Source organism: Dunckerocampus dactyliophorus, chromosome 8 (genome assembly GCF_027744805.1).
Source record: "Dunckerocampus dactyliophorus isolate RoL2022-P2 chromosome 8, RoL_Ddac_1.1, whole genome shotgun sequence".
NCBI classification, from domain to species: domain Eukaryota; kingdom Metazoa; phylum Chordata; class Actinopteri; order Syngnathiformes; family Syngnathidae; genus Dunckerocampus; species Dunckerocampus dactyliophorus.
In genome coordinates, this window is record NC_072826.1 from 17,168,530 (window position 1) to 17,192,960 (window position 24,431).

The 24,431-nt window shown below is 40.7% G+C and overlaps 2 protein-coding genes across 4 annotated transcripts; one reads left to right on the top strand and one right to left on the bottom strand.

Annotated features, from left to right (window-relative positions):
* Positions 1-920: 920 nt before the first annotated feature.
* On the top strand, positions 921-24,393 carry rtf2 (replication termination factor 2). Its single transcript, XM_054784392.1, has 9 exons — positions 921-1,107; positions 1,537-1,631; positions 1,712-1,805; positions 6,648-6,787; positions 6,880-6,958; positions 19,341-19,451; positions 19,560-19,614; positions 23,687-23,752; positions 23,841-24,393. The coding sequence occupies exons 1-9, from the start codon at positions 1,039-1,041 to the stop codon at positions 24,047-24,049; spliced, it is 918 nt and encodes a 305-aa protein (XP_054640367.1). The 5' UTR covers positions 921-1,038; the 3' UTR covers positions 24,050-24,393.
* gcnt7 (glucosaminyl (N-acetyl) transferase family member 7) lies at positions 6,464-17,964 on the bottom strand. Of its 3 annotated transcripts, XM_054784390.1 has the most exons (6): positions 17,824-17,964; positions 13,780-13,863; positions 9,389-9,635; positions 8,589-9,324; positions 8,392-8,487; positions 6,464-7,868 (listed from the first exon to the last, which is right to left on the bottom strand). In XM_054784390.1, the coding sequence occupies exons 3-6, from the start codon at positions 9,620-9,622 to the stop codon at positions 7,624-7,626; spliced, it is 1,311 nt and encodes a 436-aa protein (XP_054640365.1). In that variant the 5' UTR covers positions 9,623-9,635; positions 13,780-13,863; positions 17,824-17,964; the 3' UTR covers positions 6,464-7,623. The 3 variants fall into 3 exon arrangements, with proteins under 3 accessions (XP_054640365.1, XP_054640364.1, XP_054640366.1); XM_054784389.1 differs by lacking the exon at positions 17,824-17,964 and having other exon boundaries at positions 13,780-14,273; XM_054784391.1 differs by lacking the exons at positions 8,392-8,487; positions 17,824-17,964 and having other exon boundaries at positions 13,780-14,273.
* Positions 24,394-24,431: the final 38 nt, after the last annotated feature.

Consider the following 24,431-nt stretch of genomic DNA (forward strand, 5'->3'; position numbering starts at 1 on the left):
GGCTAAAACTTTGCTGCAGTGTCAGCAGCCCGTGTGCACAGATTGGTGGAAAATGGCACTCAAAGAGCCAAAATGAAGTTCAATGCTGTGTTTTTCTTTTCCGCACAGATTATCTCTCATGCTGTAGGGAGGCGTCTCCGCCGAGGTGTTCCCCAAAACTAATGGCTGCACTTGGACGTCGATAGTAAACTAATCTGCAGGCTGCAAGGCACAGGAAGTAGATCTCATTAGTGCTCATTGGACTGTCTTCTAAGGAAACTTTCATCTTTGGACAGCAAGCCTTGAAAGCCAGCCTAATGTCACTTACTAACTCTGGGTTTAATGGTACACTGCAAGATGCCTAATAGAGCCATGAGAGAGTGAGGTCATCTGTAAGATGCTGGTGTTTTCACACGTGTGCATGCACTGCTACAATTGTTCTTCTAACTATACAAATGTGTAGACGCGTGCTGCCACTCTGCGGTGAAACCTGGAAATTGCAATAAAAAGACGCTTGCTCTTCCATTGGCCGCACGAGGGTGATATGGAAGCTTTTTTTTTAATTGCACTCTACTTATGTTTTTTTTTTTTTTACAATGAAATATATCTGCATTTTATGTTTTTTATTCTATTTATATATTATGTTACACATATCCGGATATGACGTTTACGTCTGCGCTACGTGCATTACGAAAGTTTTTACACAGCTCAGTCTTGGTGGATGTCATAAGACGATAGAAACATTCCCATGCTAACAAAGTATTTTGACAAGAGTCACTTATAAAATTATCTCCCAAAATATTATATATATGAAGTATGATTATTGACCATTTATGTTCATAAATTTTAAAATATTAACTACCACAGCATGTGCCGTCGCAGAAGGGCTGTCGTAAAATTAGCTACAGGAGGAAGTGACATCGTACTCTTCTGATACCGGATATCCGGTTCAGTTCAGGACGTTGTCCGTCTTGTTTTTGTTTTTCAAACTGGGTCATTTCGACGCTTTCTACCACTTCAGCAGCTGTAAACTTCACTCTCATCCATTCGGCTTTCAAAATGGGATGCGATGGTGGAACTATTCCCAAAAGACATGAGTTGGTGAAAGGACCCAAAAAAGTCGAGAAGGTGAATTAAGTTAGCGAATGTTAGCTAGACTGGGCTAACGTCGACTTCTGTAATGTGGCTGTTTGTTTTGAAAATGCCAAGCGAAACTAATGTATAGGTCTCAATTTAAACATACAGTGTGCTTTAAAACGCTATGTTTTCCTCAGTGATCGACTTTTTTAAAAATAGCTTTCCTAGCATGTTAGCTAGCTTTCCGTCGCTGAGAAAAACTGACCACATTAAGCTGATAATGTATATTATATAGATATTTGATAATAAATACATTGTAATACTAAACGCAACGAAGGCCTAGCATATAAATAAGTACGGTACATTTCTTTGCTCAGTGTTGTTTATCCAGGGAGCTGTTGTGGGTTAAACTTCATCATAAACTGGATTTGAACTTATGTTGTTTTTAACCATTAATATGTGTACTACAACTGCACGTAGGTTGACAAAAATGCAGAAATGGCTGCCAAATGGAAATACTGCGCCCTAAGTCAGGAGAAACTCAGACGTCCAATTGTTGCCTGCGAACTGGGAAAGTAAGTGAAAATGCAAAATAAACAGGTAGACTGTGCACACTACGTTTAATTAAGTCAAACAACTTATTTTTTTGTTTTAGGCTTTATAACAAAGATGCTGTCATTGAATATCTTCTGGATAAGTCTGCTGAGAGACCGAACGCTGAGGCTGTGACACATATTCGTGGAACCAAGGTGTGTTTCTTCTTTGTTTTGATATTGTTTTGCTCAAAATGTGCTGCGTATGCATACATAGTAGGGGTGTCACGAGATGAGACGATGCATGAGACTGGGTCCATGAGAATGAGACAAGATTTTAACATTAATTAAAAAAAAAAAGTAGAACGGAAAAATATGACTGAACAAACTTTTATTTAGCTGAGTCAAAAAACAATGCAGATGCGTTTTGAAGCATTTATTGTGGAAACATGTATTGTTCCACAAATTGATGCTAAACTATATTATTGTCAATACAGTCAAACTTGTCTATAGCGGCCACTAGAGGGAGTCTGCAAAAGTGGCCGCTATAGACAGGGGGCCTCTATAGACAGGTTGGCGTCCAGTTTGAAGGTTGACCAGTAGAGGAAAAAAAAGGGGGAATTTTTTTTTAAATAATAATGTTTACCAGTAGAGGGCACTGTGGATAAAAGTTGTACAACACTACTAGGCTTGTTATTATCATGGTTCATGGTTTTAATCCTGAACATGCATGAGTCAAACAGTAGCACATCACATAGTACAATTCACAATTTTGCATGTTCAAAAAGGAGTAGGAAGAAGCAAAGCTTATTTAATCCTACCCCTCATCAGTTTCACATCAATTGCAATACATTTATTCACCTCTTGTTCTTCCAAGTGTACTTTGTAGGTCTACATGACAATGTAGTGCAATCATAGCCAAGGTTTTTACTTACTAAAAGAAAGCTAGAGGCTTAATAACTGATAGAATATATCCACGACCCACAGAACAAAGCTGTGCTAGTAATGTCTTACGCTTGTTTTTAATATTTTACTTTTTATACGGCAGTGTCATTACAGCTTTAGTTCATCAGGAAGTGACGGGAAGTGACGGTGGGCGTCCCGAGCAGGAGAGCTAGGCTCAGTGCTAGCTGTGAGTTTGGAGAGAGTTGGGAAGTGTGTTTATGTTGGCGTGGATGTAAAGTCCTGCAGTGTTCTCCGCTGTTAATAAAGCCATTAAAATGCATCGGCGACGTAAGTCTCTCCTTCCCCACAACAAGCGGCATTACAGTATTGACCAGTGCACACCAGGAAATAAACGGTGTCATTTCTTACAGGCATTGGCTGGACAGCTATGTAGTGGGGCTTGTTTAACCTTTGCCTTGTGGGCAAGCAGGAAGGAGAGACGATGCTGAGAGATGTGTGTGTGTTCTGAGCTGCTGTCTGGTGGCTGCGTTCAATAAATAAAGTTGGCAGAAGCAACAGGAGAAGTTTCCTTCTTTGCTTCGGAGCTGAATAACACTGACAAGTTAACAGACTAGTAGCGAACGGAAAAGAAGACGGCTTTGTTTGTATCGAATACAGAAGATGAGGACTTTGATGGATTTGTGGATGAGGATTGATGAAAAATAACGTGAGTACATTCTAAAATACTTCAATTAAGTACAACCGAACTCAGTTTTGCTCCCGCTGCCGCATGCATGCTGGCATATGTTTTTTTTTTTATTGTAGCGTCGCTGGGAGCACGTCCTGTTCCCAGCCTAATTAGCGGTAATGTTTTGGTGCAAATGCTCTTAAAGTTACATGTTTGACCAGGAAATAGCAAGCTCAAAAGAAGACGGCTTTTTTATGTGGAACAACTGACAGTTTGTGTGGATCTTGTGAATGATTGTGACTGAGCTAGGACTCAGTAATCAAAGTCTACACATGACGGCTTCATTGATTGAAAAACGAAACTTTTTCGTGCATGAAGCTTCTACTTGAGTTGGTAATTTGGCCGCTATATGCAGGCAGATATTGACCAAGGGAGACAAAACAGGTGACTGCTATACACAGGGTCTATAACATGTAAATTTGCTGGGGGGGATTTTTCAGTGGCTGCTATAGGCAGGTGGCCGTTCTATAAAGGTGGCCGCTAAGACAGGTTTGACTGTATTTTTTTGAACAAATAAACCGCAGTTTTAACAGATAATAATCTATTTAAAAACAACTTCAAATAATGGTTAGAAACACATCATACTAGGACTGCACCAAACAGGGTTTTATGCTACCAATTCTAATATCAATCATCCGTGAGTGAGATTGGCCGATACCGATCACATGGATTAACTGTACATTTAATTTATTCATGAAGAGTGCTATTGGCCAGGGCCGTCGTTAGGCAATTCCAAGGACCACTGGCAAATAGGTAATTATTAAAAAATAACCTTTTGGTCGGATTGTTTTTTGGGGTTTTTTTTAAATTTATTTTTGTGAAATGATTGTTGTACTATTTGACACAAACCTGAATTTAATTTGATGCATGTTTTTGAGTAATACATTGAGTAAGACACTGGTAAATAAATTGTTCAATAATTTCCTTTTTTAGTTCAAGATAACAAAGTGAACAAAATACGATAATACAATTAAATATCTTTCATTAAATAGAAGTCTGTCCTGCCCAACTTAAAACAGAATAAATTCAGTGTCCGGGTTGCAGGGGTCTCCAACTTTCATCATTATTAGAACTGTCAACTATTTGTGTTTTATTTATGACCAGCAACATTTAAATTGTACACTTCTTTATTTATCTAAAGCAGATCTCCACTCAAACAGTCTGGCCATCGCCTTTATGCTATTTTGTGCTCATTTGTCATTATATAAGGCATAAAGTCTGAACTGAACAGTTATAATAAAAAAACTGCAAAGAGTTGAAGCAAATATTCTTTGACCCATTTGTGAGCTTAAGCTTCAAAATCAGCTGGTGAGATCGGAGACCCCTGTGATCGTATCTCCATAAGGCGGGACACATTATGTGTTTATGTTCATTAAACAACCACACACAAATAGTGTTTTTAGGAAAATATATAATTAGTATAATCGCAACAAGAGAGTGCCCCACGGTGGCCTAGTGGTTAGTATGTTGCCCACACAGTCAGGAGATCGGGAAGGTCAGGGTTCGCATCTCTGTGTGGAGTTTTCATGTTCTCCCCATGCAAGCGTGGGTTTTCTCCGGGTACTTTGGTTTCCTCCCACATTCCAAAAATATACATTGGTGTGAAAAAATGTTTGCCCCCTTCCTGATTTCTTATTTTTTGCATGTTTGACACACTTTAATGTTTCAGATCCATCCATCCATCCATTTTCTATGCCGCTTCTCCTCATTAGGGATCAAACAAATTGAAATATTAGTCAATTACAACACAACTGAATACAAAATCCAGTTTTTAAATTAAACTTTTTATTATTAAGGGAGATTTAAAAAACCTACATAAGCCTGTGTAAAAAAGTGATCCCCTCACCCCCAGAAAGAAAATAATTGAGCTCAATCAGTCTGGAAAAGGTTATAGAAGCCATTTCTAATGCTTTTGGGACTTCAGCAAACCACAGTGAGAGCCACTCTCCACAAATTGCAAAAACATGAAACAGTGGTGATCCTTCCCAGGAGTGGCTGGCCAACCAAAATTACCCCAAGAGTGAAGCGACGACTCATTCAGGAGGTCACAAAAGACAAGGTCAGTGTTCATGACTCCACCAGAGGAAAGACAGTGGGCAAAAATGGCCTGCATGGCAGAGTTCTAAGACCAAAAGCACTGCTAAACAAAAAGAACATTAAGGCTCGTCTCAATTTTGGCAGAAAACATCTTGATGATCCCCAGGAAAATACTCTGTGGTCTGATGAGACACAAGTTGAACTTTTTGGAAGGTGTGTGTCCCATTACGTCTTGCGTAAAAGCAAAGCCACATTTCAGAAAAAGAACATCAGACCAACAGTAAAATATGGTGGTGGTAGTGTGATGGTCTGGGGCTGTTTTACTGCTTCAGGACCTGAAAGACTTGCTGTGATAAATGGAACCATGGATTCTGCTCTCTACAAAAAAAAAACCTGAAGGCGAATGTCCGGCCATCTGTTCGAGACCTCAAGCTGAAATGAACTTGGGTTTTGCAGCAGGACAATGATTCAAAACACACCAGCAAGTCCACCTCTGAATGGCTGAAGAAAAACAGAATGAAGACTTTGGAGTAGCCTAGTCAAAGTCCTGACTTGAATCCCATTGAGATGCTGTGGTATGACGTTAAAAAGACGCTTCATGCTGGAAAACCCTCCAATGTGGCTGAATTACAACAATTCTGCAAAGATGAGTGAGCCAAAATTCCTCCATAGCGCTGTAAAAGACTCACTGCAAGTTATCGCAACTGCTTGATTGCAGTTGTTGCTGCTAAGGGTGGCACAACCAGTTGTTAGGTTTAGGGGGCAATCACTTTTTCATACAAGGCTATGTAAGTTTGTATGTTTTTCTTCCTTAATAATAATAAAAAGTTTCTTTTAAAAACTGCAATTTGTGTTCAGCTGTGTTGTCATTGACTCATATTTAAACTTGTTTGATGATTTGAAACATTTAAGTGTGACAAACATGCAAAAAAAAAAGAAATCAGGAAGGGGCCAACCACTTTTTCACAACACTGTCCATGTTAGGTTCATTGGAGACTGTAATTGTATGAATGTGAGTGTGAATGGTTATTTGTCTATATGTGCCCTGCGATTGGCTGGCAACCAGTCCAGGGTGTACCCCGCCTCTCGCCCAAAAGTCAACTGGGATAGGCTCCAGCATATTCACCATTCCCACGACCCCAGTGAGGACAAACGGCAGAGGAGATGGATGGATGGACAGCAATAGAGCAACATTGTTCAGTGACACTTGAAAGTTAGTACGTACCCCATGAATGTGATATCCACTTTCTGATATCCACTTATCCTGTTCTCGTGAAATCTCATTCCGTTTTAATCTTGTATCACAAGATTTCGTGACACCCCTAATACACAGGATTCATACTTGGATGTGTGTGGAATTACTGGATTATTATTTTTTTGTATTTTAGGATATAAAAGAACTCAATTTGACTGATAACCCAGAGTGGGAAGGAGAGAGAAGGAACACCAAAGGAGACAGATATGAGGACATCCACTGTGGAATGTTTATTTGCCCTGTTGTCGGGTTAGAGATGAACGGCAGGCATAGGTAACAGAAACAGCCAGCTCTACACAACAGGGCATTATAAATGAAAACACAATATGTACAATATGTAATTTCCCTGATGTTTTAATTTTCAGGTTCTGTTACCTGCAGACATGCGGTTGTGTCTTCTCGGACCGTGCCCTCAAGGAGGTGAAGACCGAAATCTGCCACAAGGTGAGCAGCACTTTTGGCAACTAACATTGAGGCATTTTTGGATATGATAAATAGCTTATATTTTAATATAATTGTCTATATAGCTGAACGGTACACAAAGTGTGTTACTTTATTCAGACAACACATACACCTGGTATATGTTTAGGTTTAGGATAGTTTGCGTGCATGTCTGCCGATGAGAAAAGCAAAATTGTCATTATTATGGTTTGTGTACAATACAATTTTTATAAAGTACAAAATATTTAGTTAATTCCCATTAAATGTCATGGGGAAAAAATTAAAAATGAATAAAAAACCCTGCAGCTTAACTTTCCATGGAACATTTATGGAAATTTAACATGAATGTTCTACCATTTACAGCCCCCTGTAAATAATTTCACAATAATATTTATTACTTGATTTGCTTTGACAAAGCAATCAGTAACCAGTTGACAGAATTTCATACATAATATGTAGTATGATTATCAAGAAGAGCAGCCGTCTAGCAGTTTCATAAACATACACGAATTATACTAGTCATCGGTCATTACGTCAGTGCTCAAAACAGTCAGTGCATCATCCCATTTCCTGGACATCATTTTTTATGTTTCCACCCCCTGAATGAGTGCAAGCAATCTGGACATTATGCTGAACGTTCACTAATGACACAAATACCACAATTGAGTTTATCCAGCAGCACACTTGTTGAGACTGCTACTGCTGCTTGAGTTGCTCTGTGTGGCCAACAGCCATGATGCCTCTATGGGAACAGTGGCCTGGCTCAGCACCTTGTTCCTGTGCCACTGCTCCAGACAGTCCAGAGCCTCTGGGAAGTCGTGGCTGTCAAATTTGTTGGCAAACATGCTGTTCCTTTCGATGATCCACGGCAGGTCCTCCACTCCATAGATGCAGATGTCTCGCACATAACGGCCTGGAAAATGACCAGAGAAAGTGCTCATAGTTCCCATATCTATTATTTTTCAACAATTTTAAATAAGTCTCAAAGAGGTCCTAGAATAGTGTATTGGGAGTGTGTTGCCCACAATCTAGTGTTGATGCTGGATATTAGACAGTTTAAAGCCTGTTTTTTTGTTTGTTTGTTGTCTTTTGATTGTTTTTTTCTTCTCTCAAACGTGGAACAAACAAGTGAGGAAAATTATAGATTTTTCTCGCTTTTAGTGCTCATAAATATGCTCTATGAGAACATATTACTGTTGGAATGCCATTAAAAAATTCACTTTGCATAAAGATTGCAGGACTGGTTATGTTCTTTGCTACGTTTGTCGCTGTAGTGATTTTAACCAAAAAGGCAAATGTTTTCATTGAATGCCAGATAAAACAGACTTTTAGTGTAATCATTTATATTTGTACTGAGCAAGTTCCTGTCTTGAGTGGCTCCAGCCAGGAGCCATATTTGTCCATATTTGTAGACAAAAGGTCATAATCTACAGAACCATTGCAGCCGTTGTGCTTCTCTCCTTCTTGGTCCCGCCACTTGATAGCTCGGATAGCTCCTGCCCAGCCTCCATCTGGGTTGCTACCTGGAGCGTCTTGGGACAGAACCCAAAACCAGACAGAGTGCATCATTTTTGCATGGTCCAATTGAATATTACCAAAACTATCATCAGCTACTGTAGTAGTCAGAGTTTACCTTTGATGTGGTTAAGCGTCACCCAGTAGTGCTCGTCTGGACTGAATGTGTCCCTGGACCACTCCAAGAGGTCGCGGGCTTTGGGGCTCTTCAGAACAAAGTCGACAAAGCCTCTCGTGAGTGCGTAGTAGGCTGTGCCAAAATATATTTGCATCTTGTGTGGAGGAGGACCTTTCTTGAGCCCTTTGAGGGCCACGTGAGAACCAACAATCTCTTTGTGTTGGAGCTGCGTCCGGTGTCTCATATGCGCTGGCTGCTTGATCCCTGGCGTCATGTTGATGTCACGCCACTCTTTGCTCTGCATGTACCGCACCAGTTCCAGGTTGCTCTTGATTGGGAAGTCCTGCCCACACAGGTTCACCACCTTCCTCCAGCCGACCTTGGATTTGACCAAGTCACTCATGCAATTTAAGTCTGCCTTCAGGCGGGAAAAGCCGGCATAGGTCACAACCTCGCTGTGGCTGGACAGGAAGATGTTTTCAAAGCAGTTAACCAGCTTCCTTATGGCTGCTCTGTACTCCTGCGAAGCCTTTGCATCCACATGAACGCAGTAGACGTTTTGGGGCGTGTAAATCGCCCGAAGTATTCGAACAAAAAGCTCCAGCTCCTTGTGAACAGTCAGGATGAACGCTAAAGGGTAGTCCTTCTCCTCACCGCTCAGGGGTGTTGTGATGAAGTGAAGGTCTGTCATCAAATGGGAGCACTGAAGATCATTGTTTGTAATATAGCTTTGTATCTGTTGAGACAACACATTCTATGATGATAATCACCAGAAAACCACAAAGGCCTTTTAGTCATACCTGACAGTCACGTCGTTGCCATTTTGTCTGTCTGTGAGTGGCAGGGAGAAAAGCACAACATTGTGCGGAGAAAGGTCGGCAAGGCGGTGGTGGTTCCATGAGTGGGGCCTCCTTGGGAAATCTGCCCCTCAAATAAATAATGGAGAAGACCATGATGCTCATCCCTAGGCACAATAGGAAGCTGCATTTGGCTCCTTCAAGCTGGCACATAATAGACCTGCTTCTTCTTGTCATTCAGACAGCACCACTGCAAAAGAGAACACACATGGCAAAACCCAGAATTGGAACAGGCCTTATGGGGATTTGAAGAAGGTCGAGTATGTAGGTTGCTACTAATTCATAAGATTTTTGGTTTGGTTTAATTTATTTCGAACATGCATATGTCCGAAAAGGAGTAGGAAGAAGCAGAGCTTATTTAATCCTACCCCCTCTTCGTATCACATCAATTGCTAATACATACATGTGTAGACATACAAACACGCACATATATATATATATACACATACATCTGCACCTACACAAATGCACACATGTATGCATATACAGTACACACATACATTATACATGTACACACGTTAAAAAAAAATCTTTTTTTCCCCTTTTTTTTCTCCTTTTTCTTTCCTTTTCCCTTTCTATTTATCCTGTCCTTTCTCTCCTGTTGATATCCACATCCTCTTCAGTATTGCACTGTGAGTGATGCTGGGTTTGTATACAAGAGTTCCTTTTATGAATTATGTCAAGGTTATTGCTATGGAATGTAGTCCTTCTCGTTGCATTGGTCTGTCTTGTACAGCGTTTCCTCCATTATGCTTATTGTCATAGTAATATGATCTTTAATATGCATCCAGATCGCTGATATCTTGGACAACAAGCACTCTTGCAACTCCTGGACCTCCATTTACTTCAATGAAGATTTTAACACTGGTGCTCCAAGTGTTTTGTATCTTTCCCTGCTTCCTCAGGTCTCGTGCTTTCTTGGCGATGTCGGAATTGCGTTTTGTCAGATGCTCATTCATGTAGACGTTTGTGCCTCTTAGCGTCTTTCCCTGTTTCAGCAGTGCAGTTTTGAATTCCCTGTTGGTGAACTTAATGATGACAGGTGTGGTGTTGTTCCTGCCATGGAGTGGGATGCAAGTGTCAATACTGTTGACATCGATATCCACCTCCTTCGATTGTAGGAAGTTAGCAATCTGCTGCTTTATTGAAGGAACATCTCTTGACTTGGGTGTGATTTGGAGCCCTGTGAGGACCACATCATTCATTTGTGCAATCTGATCCATCTCGTCAATGAAGTTTTTAATTTGCTCCTTGATATTTTCCTTTGCTTCTTTCTCTTCCTCAGGGGTGGTGCGAAAGGCAGCATTATCTTTCAATAGTGCCTTGATATCATCCTGTAGAGTGTTGATATCATTGCATAATGCTCTATTTTCTTCCCTGGGGTCTTTAGCGTCCTTAAGATCAGTACGTGAGGTGGCTTCCATATGGTTTATAGCTTTATCTTTGGCTTTATGGCTTTATCCTTGAGAGCAGTGCGCAAGCCAGCGTTATCTTCCAGTAATACCTTGATATCATCCTGCAGAACCCTAACATCCTTGCATAATGCTGTATTTTCTTTACGGTTTTCCGCTTCTTTAAGAGCAGAGCACAGTACATTCGTACTTCCCCACATTACTCACTGAGTTAACCAGGGTGTTATTATGTTGTTGGTTTTATTACAGCAACGGTGATATCAGCAGTATGATTATATATTTTTTTTTTTACAGTGATGTGCATTACAGTAATTATCATTCTGTTAACTAACATAGATAATCATTTCATTACTACAATTATGTGTGACTGTTTCAATGCAGTATTGTCATTGTGATAACTATCATAGTTCATCATTTCATTACTACTATTATGTGTGACTGTTTCAATGCAGTATTGTCATTGTGATAACTATCATAGTTCATCATTTCATTACTACTATTATGTGTGACTGTTTCAATGCAGTATTGTCATTGTGATCACTATCATAGTTCATCATTTCATGACTACTATTATGTGTGATTGTCTCAATGCAGCATTGTCATTGTGGTTGTTGATATTATTTGTCCTTTGTCCTTATGTCCTTGTTCGTCTTTATAGTTGTCACAGACATTTATTTGCTGATGTAGTTCTGTATGTTTCTGTTGTTCTGTTGTTGTTGTCACAATTGTTGTTGTTGCTGCTGTTGTCCTTGTCTCTTGTCTCTTTTTATTTTTTTGTCCCCCTCTTATTCCCCCCCCCCTTTTTTTTCTTTTATCTTCTTCTCTGTCCCCTCCTGCTCCGGTCCGGTCGCTCCAAATTTGCTTAATAACAAGCATCTAAGTCAAATAAATTCTGTATAACAGGGGAATTGTATATCACACTTCTCCCTGGCAGAGTAAATGTGTTGAGCACTTGACGGCATTTAGATCTACAATTCTATCTGCTTTAAAGGCTGGACAGGAGAGGGGCATTGTCATTCAACAGTTCCTTAATATTGTCCTGCAGAGCCTTGATATCTTCCATAGGGTATTTAACCTCCTTAAGAGCAGCACTCAAGTCTGCATGTTCATCTTGCAACTTTTGATAGCCTTGCTCTGTCCTCTATTTTCTTCCATAATATTTGTGATAGATTTGCTCTGTGCTCTATTTTCTTCCATAAAGTTTGTGACACCATTACTGACATCCATTATGACTTCAAGGAGGCTTTTCTAACTAGCTTTAGCTTCTACAAGTATATCCAGAAATGATAAAAGCCTCCTTTATAGCTGTAAAGGAAACCATATGCATCTCTGCCATTGATTGTTATACCGATACGATCGTCCAGGACTGAAATCGTCCGATATCGCTCACATGGATCAATTATACATTTTTCAATATATTTATGATGAGTGTAATTGGCCAGGTGTGCAGTAAAAAAAAGAGAGGGGGGGGCTTCTTTAAGGAGACTTTGGATGACAGTGACAGTACATTGTTGGACCTCTAGCAGCACTCCCAGTTAAATGAAAAAGTTAAATGAGAGAGCGAACTCGGTGTCTTCCACCACTGAGACAGGCTGGTCATCTTGTCCAATGAACTGAATTATTTTTCAGGTTATTTGGTTAGCCTTCTGATGGTCGCATGGCTGCTTTAGCTGCCGTTTGACTGATGATCACACCGTGAGCCTCGAAAACTCACCATACTCCAGCCACTGTTTGTTCTTCAAATGCCGTATTAAATTGAAGCTCTCTTTTTTTTTTTTTTTTTTTAGAAAAGTCTCTCTTGAAAATTGATTGTTAATGCCCTACACCAAGTAAATTCACCAAGTAAATTTCTTGCTACACTACTTTTTGAAAGAAAATTGTTTAGGCCAGCAGAGAAGGCTTTTCTAGACCTTAAGGCACACCACTGACTTCTGCAATGTGCCACTGGCTAACAAATGGCCCCCACCCCGCACTTAGGACACTGCTGATTGAGGTATTTCACACGAAGGCTAAGTGTTACCAAATGATGGAAGAGTTTATCCAGGTCTTTCTTAGCACTATTTAGCACTATTTCTTGTCATGACCCCTGTTAGTCATAGGCTGGGCTGCAAGCTTGTGGAGGTTTTGTGCACGCTTCCACGCCTCACCTTTCATTGCGGTGGTATTGCACACTCCCCATGCTTGTGGAGATCTCCTTCACGTCTGGATCTCAGCTCCTTCAGCAAATATTTTGATTTTCGTAACCGCTTGATTACCAAATAAATGCATGACGCTAGAAACACTTCCCGTCTTTCACTTTTAATGCCGCTGGAATTTGGAGTGGAGTTATGATGCATAACGCCACCTAACATGTAGTGGTAGATCCATTCGTGGCGGCTCAAATTTGTTAGTTGTGGGCCGCCACAAATAAGTGAATGTATGGGAAACATTGGGGGGTATGTAAACTTTAGATCAGGGTCATTTCTGTTCTGATGTAGATAGCAAAGTTGTTTGATAATAAATGGCTTTGCCAAACTACCATCAGTGAAAGAAACGTTTTTGTAATGTCATTCATATCAAATTCAAAATGGCAAAAAAATCACAAATTCTGCCACGGTATGTAAATTTATGAGCACAGCCGTATGTTAGGTGTATACTGTAGAGCCCCACTTTATGTACGGTTAACTTCCGGGACCACCGGAAAATGGAGAAGAACTGTGAATAATTGATACAGAAGTAATTGATTTACCGGTACTCATTTGCAAGTCATACTCCCAGCATGCTGCTCAGAGGGGTTCTTTTTGGCTGTTTAAATGATGTCACAATTCGCAGATTTTGTTGTCTGTATTGTCAATGTATGTTTGTAAAAAAAAAACAAAAACAATAATTTAAAAAAAACAGATGCTTTTATCTAAACACAGTTCAAGATCAGCACAATTTTACCTCTTGAAGCAGTTCAGCTCGTCATGCATCTGGAAATCAGCAGCATCGCAAGTCTCAGTAGCAGTCCCATCCAAGTCCAACAAACTAGAAAAGCAGCAGTAGTTGTTGTACTATACTGTACATGTCCCTGTTTGATTTGGTTGTCAGCGTTGTGTGTACATGAGATACAGCATGGTTACCAATGCGTAACACACACACGCGCGCACACACACACATCGCTACACCTTGCACATACACTCTCTCCCTGAGGTCCTCCCCCACACAGTCCCCTGCTCACGTGTTGTCTCAGTTTCCATTATTTTCCATTGTTGTGTTTAGCTCTAGCTAAATGCGTACATATCGAATCAACCCCACAGTCTGCTTAAGAGCTCAAATAGCAGCATCCTTTCCTGACTGTCCTGAGTTTGTTTGGTGCTTGCTCAGCTCCTGAGATGATCCCTCTTGTGTCGGATAGAGAACATGGCGGCGGCTCACACCCACTCGGCCCCTGCATTGCTGGGACACAATAGAACCCCCCGCCGGTTTACTTTCATATTTGTGTTGGACTGTGATCTCATGAGGCACACCGCCTTGAAACACTTTTTATCAGTTCACTGCTCACGGTGTTGTGCTTCCTGGACCTGCTCGATAAAAGAGCGAAAAAAAGATGCAAAAAGTCTAGAATAATCTGCCATGGCGCTATTGAGTCTGTAACAAACATTGCACACTGTACATGTTTTTACAAGACGTCCTTGATGCCTCGTTATTTTTACTACAGTATCTATTTATCCTTACTTATTATCAGTTATTTTTTTATTTGTATCATTAATTGTGTTTATTCTTATTTTAATAACTTGTATTCAATTTTTATTTTGTGTTTACCTTTATGTTAACGTTTGTATTCTTTCAGTTACCTTAAACATTGCATAATCTATATACTGTCTTTTTTAAATCCATATTAAGTTTTTCCCAATTCCTACCATTCTTTTTTTATTACTTACCTTCATCACTGCATAAGCCAGCTATCCATTGTTACACATTGTCTATTCTTCTCTCTCTAAATAGAACATGCAGGAAGTTAGCAAACATTTAAAATGGCGTGACTGAATTATCAGTTATAGAAATGGAGAAGCTGTATGATTAAACAAACTTCTGCTTCTTCCTACTCCTCTGTGGACATGTTGATCCGGGAAATGTAATCACGTGATGCTTAACAAGTTACATTAAACATGTCTGGAAAAAATTAACCATGCCTTACCATATGTTTGAAGATATTTGGCTGTTAAGCAGTCATGTGTACTTACATTATGGTCAATGTCAAAGCACTGATGTGTTGTTATAATTGCGTTTGTCTATAAGCAGGATTCATATTTTCATGGAACCTTTTACAGAGGCGGTGCAAATGATGAGCATTAACTCCATTAAAATTTAGGTTCACATACGTATGAGATCCTGTCTATTCCAGGCGTGTCCAGAGCAGAACTCTCATTCAGTTTATCAAACCAATTTGAAATCAGGATGGTCATCACTAAACACAACAGTCTCAGTCAGTCTCACAACTTTGTATCTCAAACATGTAACTTTTAAGAGCATTTGCACCAAAACACTACCGCAAAGCACACTTAGGAACAGGAAGTGCTCCCAGCGACGCTACAATATGCTAGCATGCATGCTATTGTATGTTTTTAAAAAGCCAGCGAAAGCAAAACTGAGTTCGGTTGCACTTTATTGAAGTATTTAACAATGTACTCACGTTATATTTTTTTTATCAATCCTCATCCACAAATTCATCACAGTCCTCATCTTTTGTATCCCAACTGAACAGCGGGGCAAGTTCTCCATCAAACACCTGTCGTCATTGTCAGTCAGTCTTGTTGCCGTGCGGCGCCTCAGAAATGATGCTGGCTTTTGTGAAAGCTCGAACAACAGTGCATCAGACACGTTAGCCCAAGCATCCACAATCCATTAGTGAAGCCTGTGTTCGCTAACTGTCATTCATTGCTCCCAGGCCGCTCGCAACTTCACTTTAAACGCCGTGTTTACATGCATTCACAAATAGTGGCAAAACTCGCACGGCGCTGCCTCCCAGTGTTAGTGAAGCTGTGTTCACTAGCTGTCATCTATCGCTCCCACGCTCCTCAGAACTTCACTTTAAACGCCGTGTTTACACCGATGTCCAGCGGTTGGTGTTCCTTCGTCAAGCCTCCCGGAATGATGAAGTTAATTTGCTGCACTTGTGACGTGTGTGAAAAAACATCCGGTCTCTTTCCGTACACGTTACTCAGCCGTTTTCTCGTCGTTCTTCCAGCCCCTTTGATAGGTCCGGGTGGAAACTTTTCTTCCTCTTAAAAAACACCACATGTAGCAGTTTCCGCCCATTACCATGGCAACCAAGCACAACAGTAAAAGGCAACTTCTCGTGCCCCGTTGTGTGTGTGATGTCGAAAGTGAGTGGCACGTCGTCCATGTTGGTGATGTAGTTGGGTAGTAGTTGTCTGCAATGTTTTTAGTGCAGTAGGAGCGGAAGATGGCCAAATTTCCTTGTAATCCGCTGAATGTTGCTACGCCACGGTAGTCCTTGCCCGGATGGATAGAGTTCATAAAATATACTTATATAACTACTGGGGTGTGCCTTTAGCATCCTCAGTCACGCCCACGTCCCTTTCCTCTATACAAGCAGCGTGTCGGCAGGCTCCCAGTCAGTCGAGCGGAGCGCTCATAAAAGTCACACAGCAACGCTTACAGATTTTGGAACTCGGTACACACATACGGTGCTCCGCATTATAAGGCGCCTCGCCCGTTTTGGACAAAATTTAAGACTTTTAAGTGTGCCTTATGGTCGTAAAAATACGGTATATGTGGGTTTTTTTTGGTTTTTTTTTTAGATTTTGTTAAAAAAGTAAATGTACAAAGCGTACAGTATAATTAATGACAAAGCTTTGCGTTATTTGTTAACAGTGTCAACATTCAAACTTTTTCTTTTTACATGGTGCCTTTAGCTTAGGGCTGACTTATATGGACCAAAACTCATATCCCGATATATTTATGTTGAATATCGATCTACGATATACATCCTGATACTTTTTCAACAAAGTGAGTTTAGACAAAGTCAAAACCAAAAATGCGTGCAAAGTTGTTTCATCAAAATTTTAAAAATTGTATAAAAACATAGCCGCTGAAATAAGTCCATTCTTTTTTTTAAATAAATAGAGAAAAAATCTAATATAATCTTCAGTCTTAATCAGGCTGCACTCACGGTAGTTCCTCTGCAGCCGGGTTAGCGCCGTTAGCTCTACCATCTTGTTGGGGAGAGATCTCACGTTGACCATGATGACAAACGGTAAACATAGTTTATATTGTCTTTTCTGCCGTTGGCGCTTCATTCCTACTATGCAGCCTGTCCTCCTAGACTAGGTAGACTTGTTCCGTTAAATACGCGGTGCATTTGATAAGACAGAGATGAAAACGATTCGTGTCGCGTTGGTCACTGCCTCCACTCCGGACGTGTTTTTTTTTTTTTTTTTCAGGTTTTCCTAAAGTTACTCGATAAACTCGTTTAATTGCGTACGTGGTGCATTTAACAAGAGAGAACTGTAAATGGCTCGTGTTGCATCTGACACTGGCAGTGTTTTTGTTTTTGTTTTTTTTTTTCCTGTCTGCTTGCTTCTAATTTGGCTTGTGATATAAAGTCAGTTGGAACACTCTGCTCGTTGCGGTGCATTTGAGAAAACTACAGTGAACAAGGCCGACAGATTATTTCCCTGTTTGCCATCACTGGATGGTTGCATGACTCACCAACTTCACACACATCATTAAAAAATAATTAAATAAGGTCTTACATATCACTTACACACATATGCAATACACATATAGCTTAATAATAGAAAATAAATATAGCAACTTCTGATCAATCCATGTCAATTTCATACTTAAAATAATGCACCAATTTAAGCCCCACCCATTTCTGGTTAAATAACGGCCACGTTCGTTTTGTGCCCCACCCACTCCGAGTACAGATACGGATACATATAATTTAGATGGGTGAACAGATAGTAGTGTACTCACGCATCCCTAATTGGCGCCAAGCTAGGCCCTTCTGTCCAGGCACACCTACTCCTGGCTTGAGCCATTTCCCAGTGGAAGGGGAGTAATTTTGTCAACTGGTTCAGCCTCAAAGAAGCATCTCCACCCATATAGGGTTCTTTTTACACTTATTTTGCCACCGTATAGTGTGTCAGTGAATAAAAGAAACGAACAGAAAGAGAAACTGATGTAGCTTGGCTAGCTTGTCTAATGGGATGTCCGCCTCTGCACACATCGCTACAAAATCCTTAACAAACTAATGCCCGTCCGTGCTTGTGATTAAGGAAGACACAATCATGAAGATGTAATCGCTTTATTAACAAGCAGCAAACACAACATGTTGTAAACGCACTCATATAGCCTGAGTCGCACTGGCATGCTCTGCTAACCCACAGTTCTACTCACGCTAGCTGACGAGTAAGAGATGAATAAGTAGATAAATATGGTATTTAAAATGTTACAGGTTACAATTCACAATGTTACTTCCAGATCAGTATTATGCAAATGCCTATGGATGCTAATAGCAGTGGTTTATAATATTAAATAGGGCGTGGGGGTGTGTGTTGTTAAGTGTTCAATAGTTTGACAGTCACGGGGAAGAAACTGTTTTTGTGTCTGGCTGTTTTGGCGAACAATGCTTTGCATCACAAACCGGAGGTGAGGAATTGGAACAGTTTGTGGGTGGGGTGTGAGCGGTCTACAGAGATGTTGCCTGCCCTCTTTTGGCCCTGGAGCCTCACAGTTGTTTTTTTTGAGTGGTTTCAGTTCCAGGTTGTTCTGAACACACCAGGAGGCCAGCTGACCTCGGTTCTGTAAGCAGATTTGTCACTGATGAGGCCAGTGACAGTGGTGTCGTCTGCAAATTTCAGCATTTTCACAGCTGGGTTGCTTGAGGTGCAGTCATTCACATTATGTCAATTTCCGCGAGATTTTGCATTTAACAGTTTACGTTAACGCGATAATCAAAGCGTAGCACTCGCTTGCAATCTTATGTCTCTTTGGTTCCGCGATTTCTGGTTACGCTCGACATTTTTTATTCTGTGATGGCTTTCTTTGTGGAGACACTGCCTTGTTCAAGACAGTAGCTTCACCTGGTGTTTAAACTAAGAAGTACGAAACAGTTAAGTACATAATATATACGGGCCATAGTCTGTTATATGTTTAGACTTTGACATGGATCAGTTAGAAATGCAGCGCATGGGCCGTAGTTTGGACACCCCTGGTCTATTCCGAGTGTTTGCTAACTTGGAAAAGAGTGGAGTCAGTCTTATGTTTGCGTCAATACGATACAAGTATTGTATCAAGACAAGAACTGTCTTTGGAAATATAAGGCCCCCACTATAAGATAAATAGTTTTTTATTCAAATGAAAGAGCTATACTCCTTGTGTTCTTACCCATGTTGTAAGGATGCCAATAACTGATCAGTAACTGATTGACTGATCCTAATATAACTTTGTCCCTGTCGGTCATGTGTGTTTGTGTTTTGTGTGTGATTCAGTGCGGTGACCCCTTTCAAGAGTCAGACATCGTCGTGCTTAATGGCACTAAGGAGGAGGTGGAGAAGCTGACGGAGAAGATGGAGGAGAGGCGAGCCAAAGCCAAAACTAAAGTGAGTGTGGTAATCCACCACGGTATATGATCACTTGCATTCTTTAAGCAAGATATGACATTTTGCGTACACCATCTAATCAGTGTGATCTGTCATCCCCCTTTGTAGAAGTCTAAGAAGAGCAAAGCTGCTGAAAGTGCAACCACCTCATCAAAACCAAAAGGTTTGTGTGAACAACTCAGGCAGAGTTATGACTTATGTAGGGCTTACAACAGTACAACTACAGACTAGCCTGGGAAGTTAAGGGACTGTGTGCACATTAGCTGCCGTTTTACATAAACAAAACAAGACTTTACATGCTCATTTGTGTTTTGTTTTGTTTTTTTTTTTGGTTAGAATGGACATTGGAATGTTGTATTCAAATATCCTAACACAAAGTACAAACTAAATATTTCCCCAAATGACCCCTTCACCCACGATCATCACCATGTCTTCTTCTTATTGTCATGAGAATATTCATACTTTTGACTTTGCACTACATATCAGTATCTTCTTTCCCCCGCCCTGTGGCTGCTGTGTGGGTTGCCGTTGGCGTGGTTTCCTGTTTAGCAGTGTTGCCATCCAAAAAACACCTGCAGTTTATTTACTTAGCTCCAGTCACAACCTGAGTTTCTGTGAAAGGACCAAACCTCTTCCTGTGCACACAATTCCTCTTTTCAAGATTCAAGAGAGTTTTATTGTCATGTGCATGGTAAAACAGGCAGTTATACTATGCAATAAAAATCTTATTCTGTCCATTCTCCCAAGAAAAGAAAGAAAACACAAGAAAGAATAAAAACATAAGAAACATAAACATATATACCAATAAATTAAGCAACAACAACAGAAGAGACAATAATACAAACAAACAAACAAACAAACAAACAAACAAATAAATAAATAAATAAAGTGCTATGAGTGTGTGCGTGTGTTGCGTGCAGCGTGTGTGAGTGCTTCGTTGAGAAGCCTGATTGCCGGTAGGTAAAAGCTGTTTGCCAGCCTTGTGGTCCTGGACTTCAAACTCCTGTAGCGTCTGCCTGACGGTAGGAGTGTGAATAATGAGTGTTGTGGATGTGTGCTGTCCTTGATGAGGTTGTGTGTTCTGCGTAGGACTCTAGTTTTATAAATGTCTTGCAGTGAGGGGAGGGCTGCCCCAACAATGTTCTGTGAGGTCTTGATCACCCGCTGGAGTGCCTTCCTATCACGTGTTGTACAGTTACCGTACCAAACAGTGATGGAGGCTGTAAGGACACTTTCGATGGTGCATCTGTAGAAGCAACTCAGGATTGTGGTGGACATGCCAAATTTCCTCAGTCTTCTCAGGAAGTACAGTCTCCTTTGGGACTTCTTCATAATTTTTTTGGGTGTTGTGAGACCAGGTGAGGTCCTCGCTGATGTGTGTGCCAAGGAACTTGAAGGTTTTCACCCTCTCCACCTCAGTCTCATCAATAAACAGGGGTTTATGCGGCTCCTTTTCCCTTGTTCTTGGGTCGATGATCATCTCTTTAGTCTTATCTGTATTGAGAAGGAGATTGTTATCACAACACCAACTGATCATTTCAACTGATCATGATCATCTTTTCACCTCATTTTTCTATGTTCCAACTAAACAGTTCACGTATGAATGTATGATTCCACAAATTACCAAACGTGAAAAACATAATAGTGAAATACTAACATTAATACTTGTAGGTGCTGAAACAAGTGCACAGAGTGAACCTCTTCCTGCTTGTTTGGAGGCGGGAGACGAGGAAAACAGACACGCATGCACAAGGCAATATATTGAAGCAGGCAATACGATCCAGGTCATTTTCAATTATTGTGTGATTAACTTATTTATCGTCATCCCAGGTCTAGTGCCCACGAGACAGTTTTTTTCTGAACGAGAAATTTTGACACCCCTATTAGTCATTTTTGCAGGTCATTGTTCTCAACGGCCACACGGTGGCCTTGTAGTTAGCATGTTGGCCACACAGTCAGGAGATCGGGAAGTCAGGAGATCTGGGTTTGAATCTCCGTTGGGCATCTCTGTGAGTTTGCATGTTCTCCATGTGCGGGTACTCCGTTTTTTTTTTCCCACATTCCAAAAACATGCGTTAGATTAATTGGCGACTTTAAATTGTCCATAGGTATGAATGTGAATTGTTTGTCTATATGTGCTGTGGCGACCAGTCTCGCCCGAAGTCAACTGGGATAGACTCCAGCATACCCGCGGTTCTAGAGGACAGAACATGGATGGACAACAAAACTACACTCTATATAACTCTTCTCATATTTTCTAAGCTTAGCTGGTTTGGCTTTTGCATCCCTTGGTGAAACAGATGGACTTAAATATTTCTCCATTGTGCTTTTTAAATCGGCAGCAGGAATTGCGCACTTGGTATGTCCCGAGTGCAGTCAGCGATTTACCTGGTCATTCACAGTATTGTCGAAGTTTCAAATCCATTAACCCTAATGGAAGTGGGAGTGTTTGGCTTTGAACGTTTGTTTTATTGGTCTAGTTGTTCCTATTCAAAGTTGTGCACTTTTTAGCCATGTACTGTACCATAACTTAATTTCTTGATTACAAAAAAAAAAAAAAAAATTGTGGTCTCCTCCCCCAGCTTATGGCTCACGGGCCCCACTTTGAGAATCCCTAGTGTAGAGCAGGTTAATGCTACCCATATGAGCTGTGCCTCAGCGTGGATTCGGAATGGGCGATATCAACGGGCAGTGTTGCTTGTGGATGAATGACATAAAAATGGATGGGGCCGAACCGTGCTGTGGAAAACTTTCAGGAGCAATGATTTATTAAAAAAATATATATATATAATATGTTATAATATATGGCTGAGCAGGGTTTGCTAATATTGTGACCAATGAAGGAACGCCAATTAACATCCATCCATCTATTTTCTATGCCGCTTCTCCTCATTAGGGTCGTGGGGGCATGCTGGAGCCTATCCCAGCTGACTTTGGGCAACAGGCGGTGTACACCCTGGACTGGTCGCCAGGCACATATAGACAAACAACCATTCACACCTATGGACAATTTAGTGTCTCCAATTAACCTAACATGCATGTTTTTGGAATGTGGGAAGAAATCAGAGCACCCGGAGAAAACCCACTCACGCACAGGGAGAACATGCAAACTCCACACAGAAATGCCCAAGGGAGAATCGAACCCAGGTCTTCCCGATCTCCAGACTGTGACTGTGTGTCCAACATGCTAACCACTAGACCACCGTGCGGCCCATTTTATATACCGTAAATTTTCGGAATAATACTGTTAATAGGTCCATTGTTTTTGCGTGTTTATGGCCTTTATGGCAGAGAAGTTCCCCAGCAGTCCTTGAACGCACCATAGTTAAGTGCTCTGAAACAAAGTAAAAGTTTTCCATTGCTGCCTCAAATAGACTTTTATATTTTTCCCGTTTGTCTTTCACCCCATCATTGTTCCCAAATGCTGATGCTGGGTGTGAATACGTAAAGGTGAGCTTCGATGATATTCTTATGTGCGCGTTGAGTGCTAGTGGTCGTATTTATTTGATGTCAAGTTAATTCATGCCAGCTAACTACGTTACCCACACATCAAAAAACGCTGTGATAATCTTCTCTCTGGGAAAACAAATTCCAGGCTTGTTCCATTGGAGAATCTGTGTTCATTATGTGCTTTTTATTTGATGTTGTTGGAAGCTACTTTTCTGAGACTTTTGTTCAGTGCAGTCAGCCAAGATGTAATACACAGCTTTTTTAATATGAAGGCCGAAGTGTGTTGGTGATAGTCGTTCTTTCACAGTGTCAGCGGTCATTTTAATAAGACATTCGGTTTTACAGTATGTTTTATACTCAGACCATAAATAAATAGCATTACATGACATACCCACTCCCCCATTGTGTGTTATGCCCAACCTTTGTACCACCACGCACTCTTGCATTTTTTTTTAAGATGGCTGCTATTTTATTGTTGAACAAAATTAATTTTACATGAAGTACGATTTTCATATTTTATAATTACTTTACTAAAATTACTTTAGAAATACTATTTATTGTTTTTATTTGAAATAATCACTGACCACTCTGGGTTCATTTTGTGCCCAATGTGAAGTTGCGCTAATTATTTTGTCTACTTTGGTGTTATGTGAATCTCAGTTACTGTGTGTTGTGTTAATGGCTAAAGACTGTGTTGCTCTTGTTCATGCACCTCTGTCCTAAAACAAGAATATTTCTAGTATGTCCAGCAATAATTGACATTGCTTATGACGTATGTTGTGCAGATGACACAGAAGTTAAGGTAGCACAAAATGGCGAGGTCCACAACAGCGAGGGAAGCAGCCAATCAGGTGCCAGTACATGCCATTTTAACTACATTTAGTTCCGCTTTGTCATTATTTTGCAGCCTTTCATTTTTTTCTCTTTCATTTTTGTCAGATGTAGCAGGACCCTCGGGTTCCTTGGGCGCCTCCAAAGGCAGCAAGTTGTCATCATTGTCGTCATCATCGGCCGCCTCGAAGAGGTCCATCCAAGAAATGGAGGAGAAGTCTGAAGCCTTCAAGTCTCTCTTCACCACCCACAGCTCTGCCAAGCGTACCAAAGATCAGATCTCCAACTGGGTCACCCACACACCCTACCACTTCTAATTCTCTCTTATCACACACACACACACACAACCCTCCCTTGCCACCCTGGCGTTCACCCCTGTTGCTCCATGTTTAGTTAATGTGGTGGACAGTTTAATGACTCCCCAGGCTGCCCACTTTTTTGTTTTGCATCATCTCCCCATGGATAAAGGTCTCCCGCCCCCCTTTCTCTCAGGTGATTTGAACATTTTTTTTGTTGTAGTTCTCCTAGAAAAGTGTGTAATCCTGTGCTTAGTTTAACCCCCACATGCTCTCTTTACGACATTTAAATGAGTAGTCATTTGTATTACACATGCATTTGTGGCATAAGCAAGTCTCAAAGTAAATTAACATATTAAACAATTCCCATCTGTTTTGCGTATTCTTTAGCTAATATTGTAAA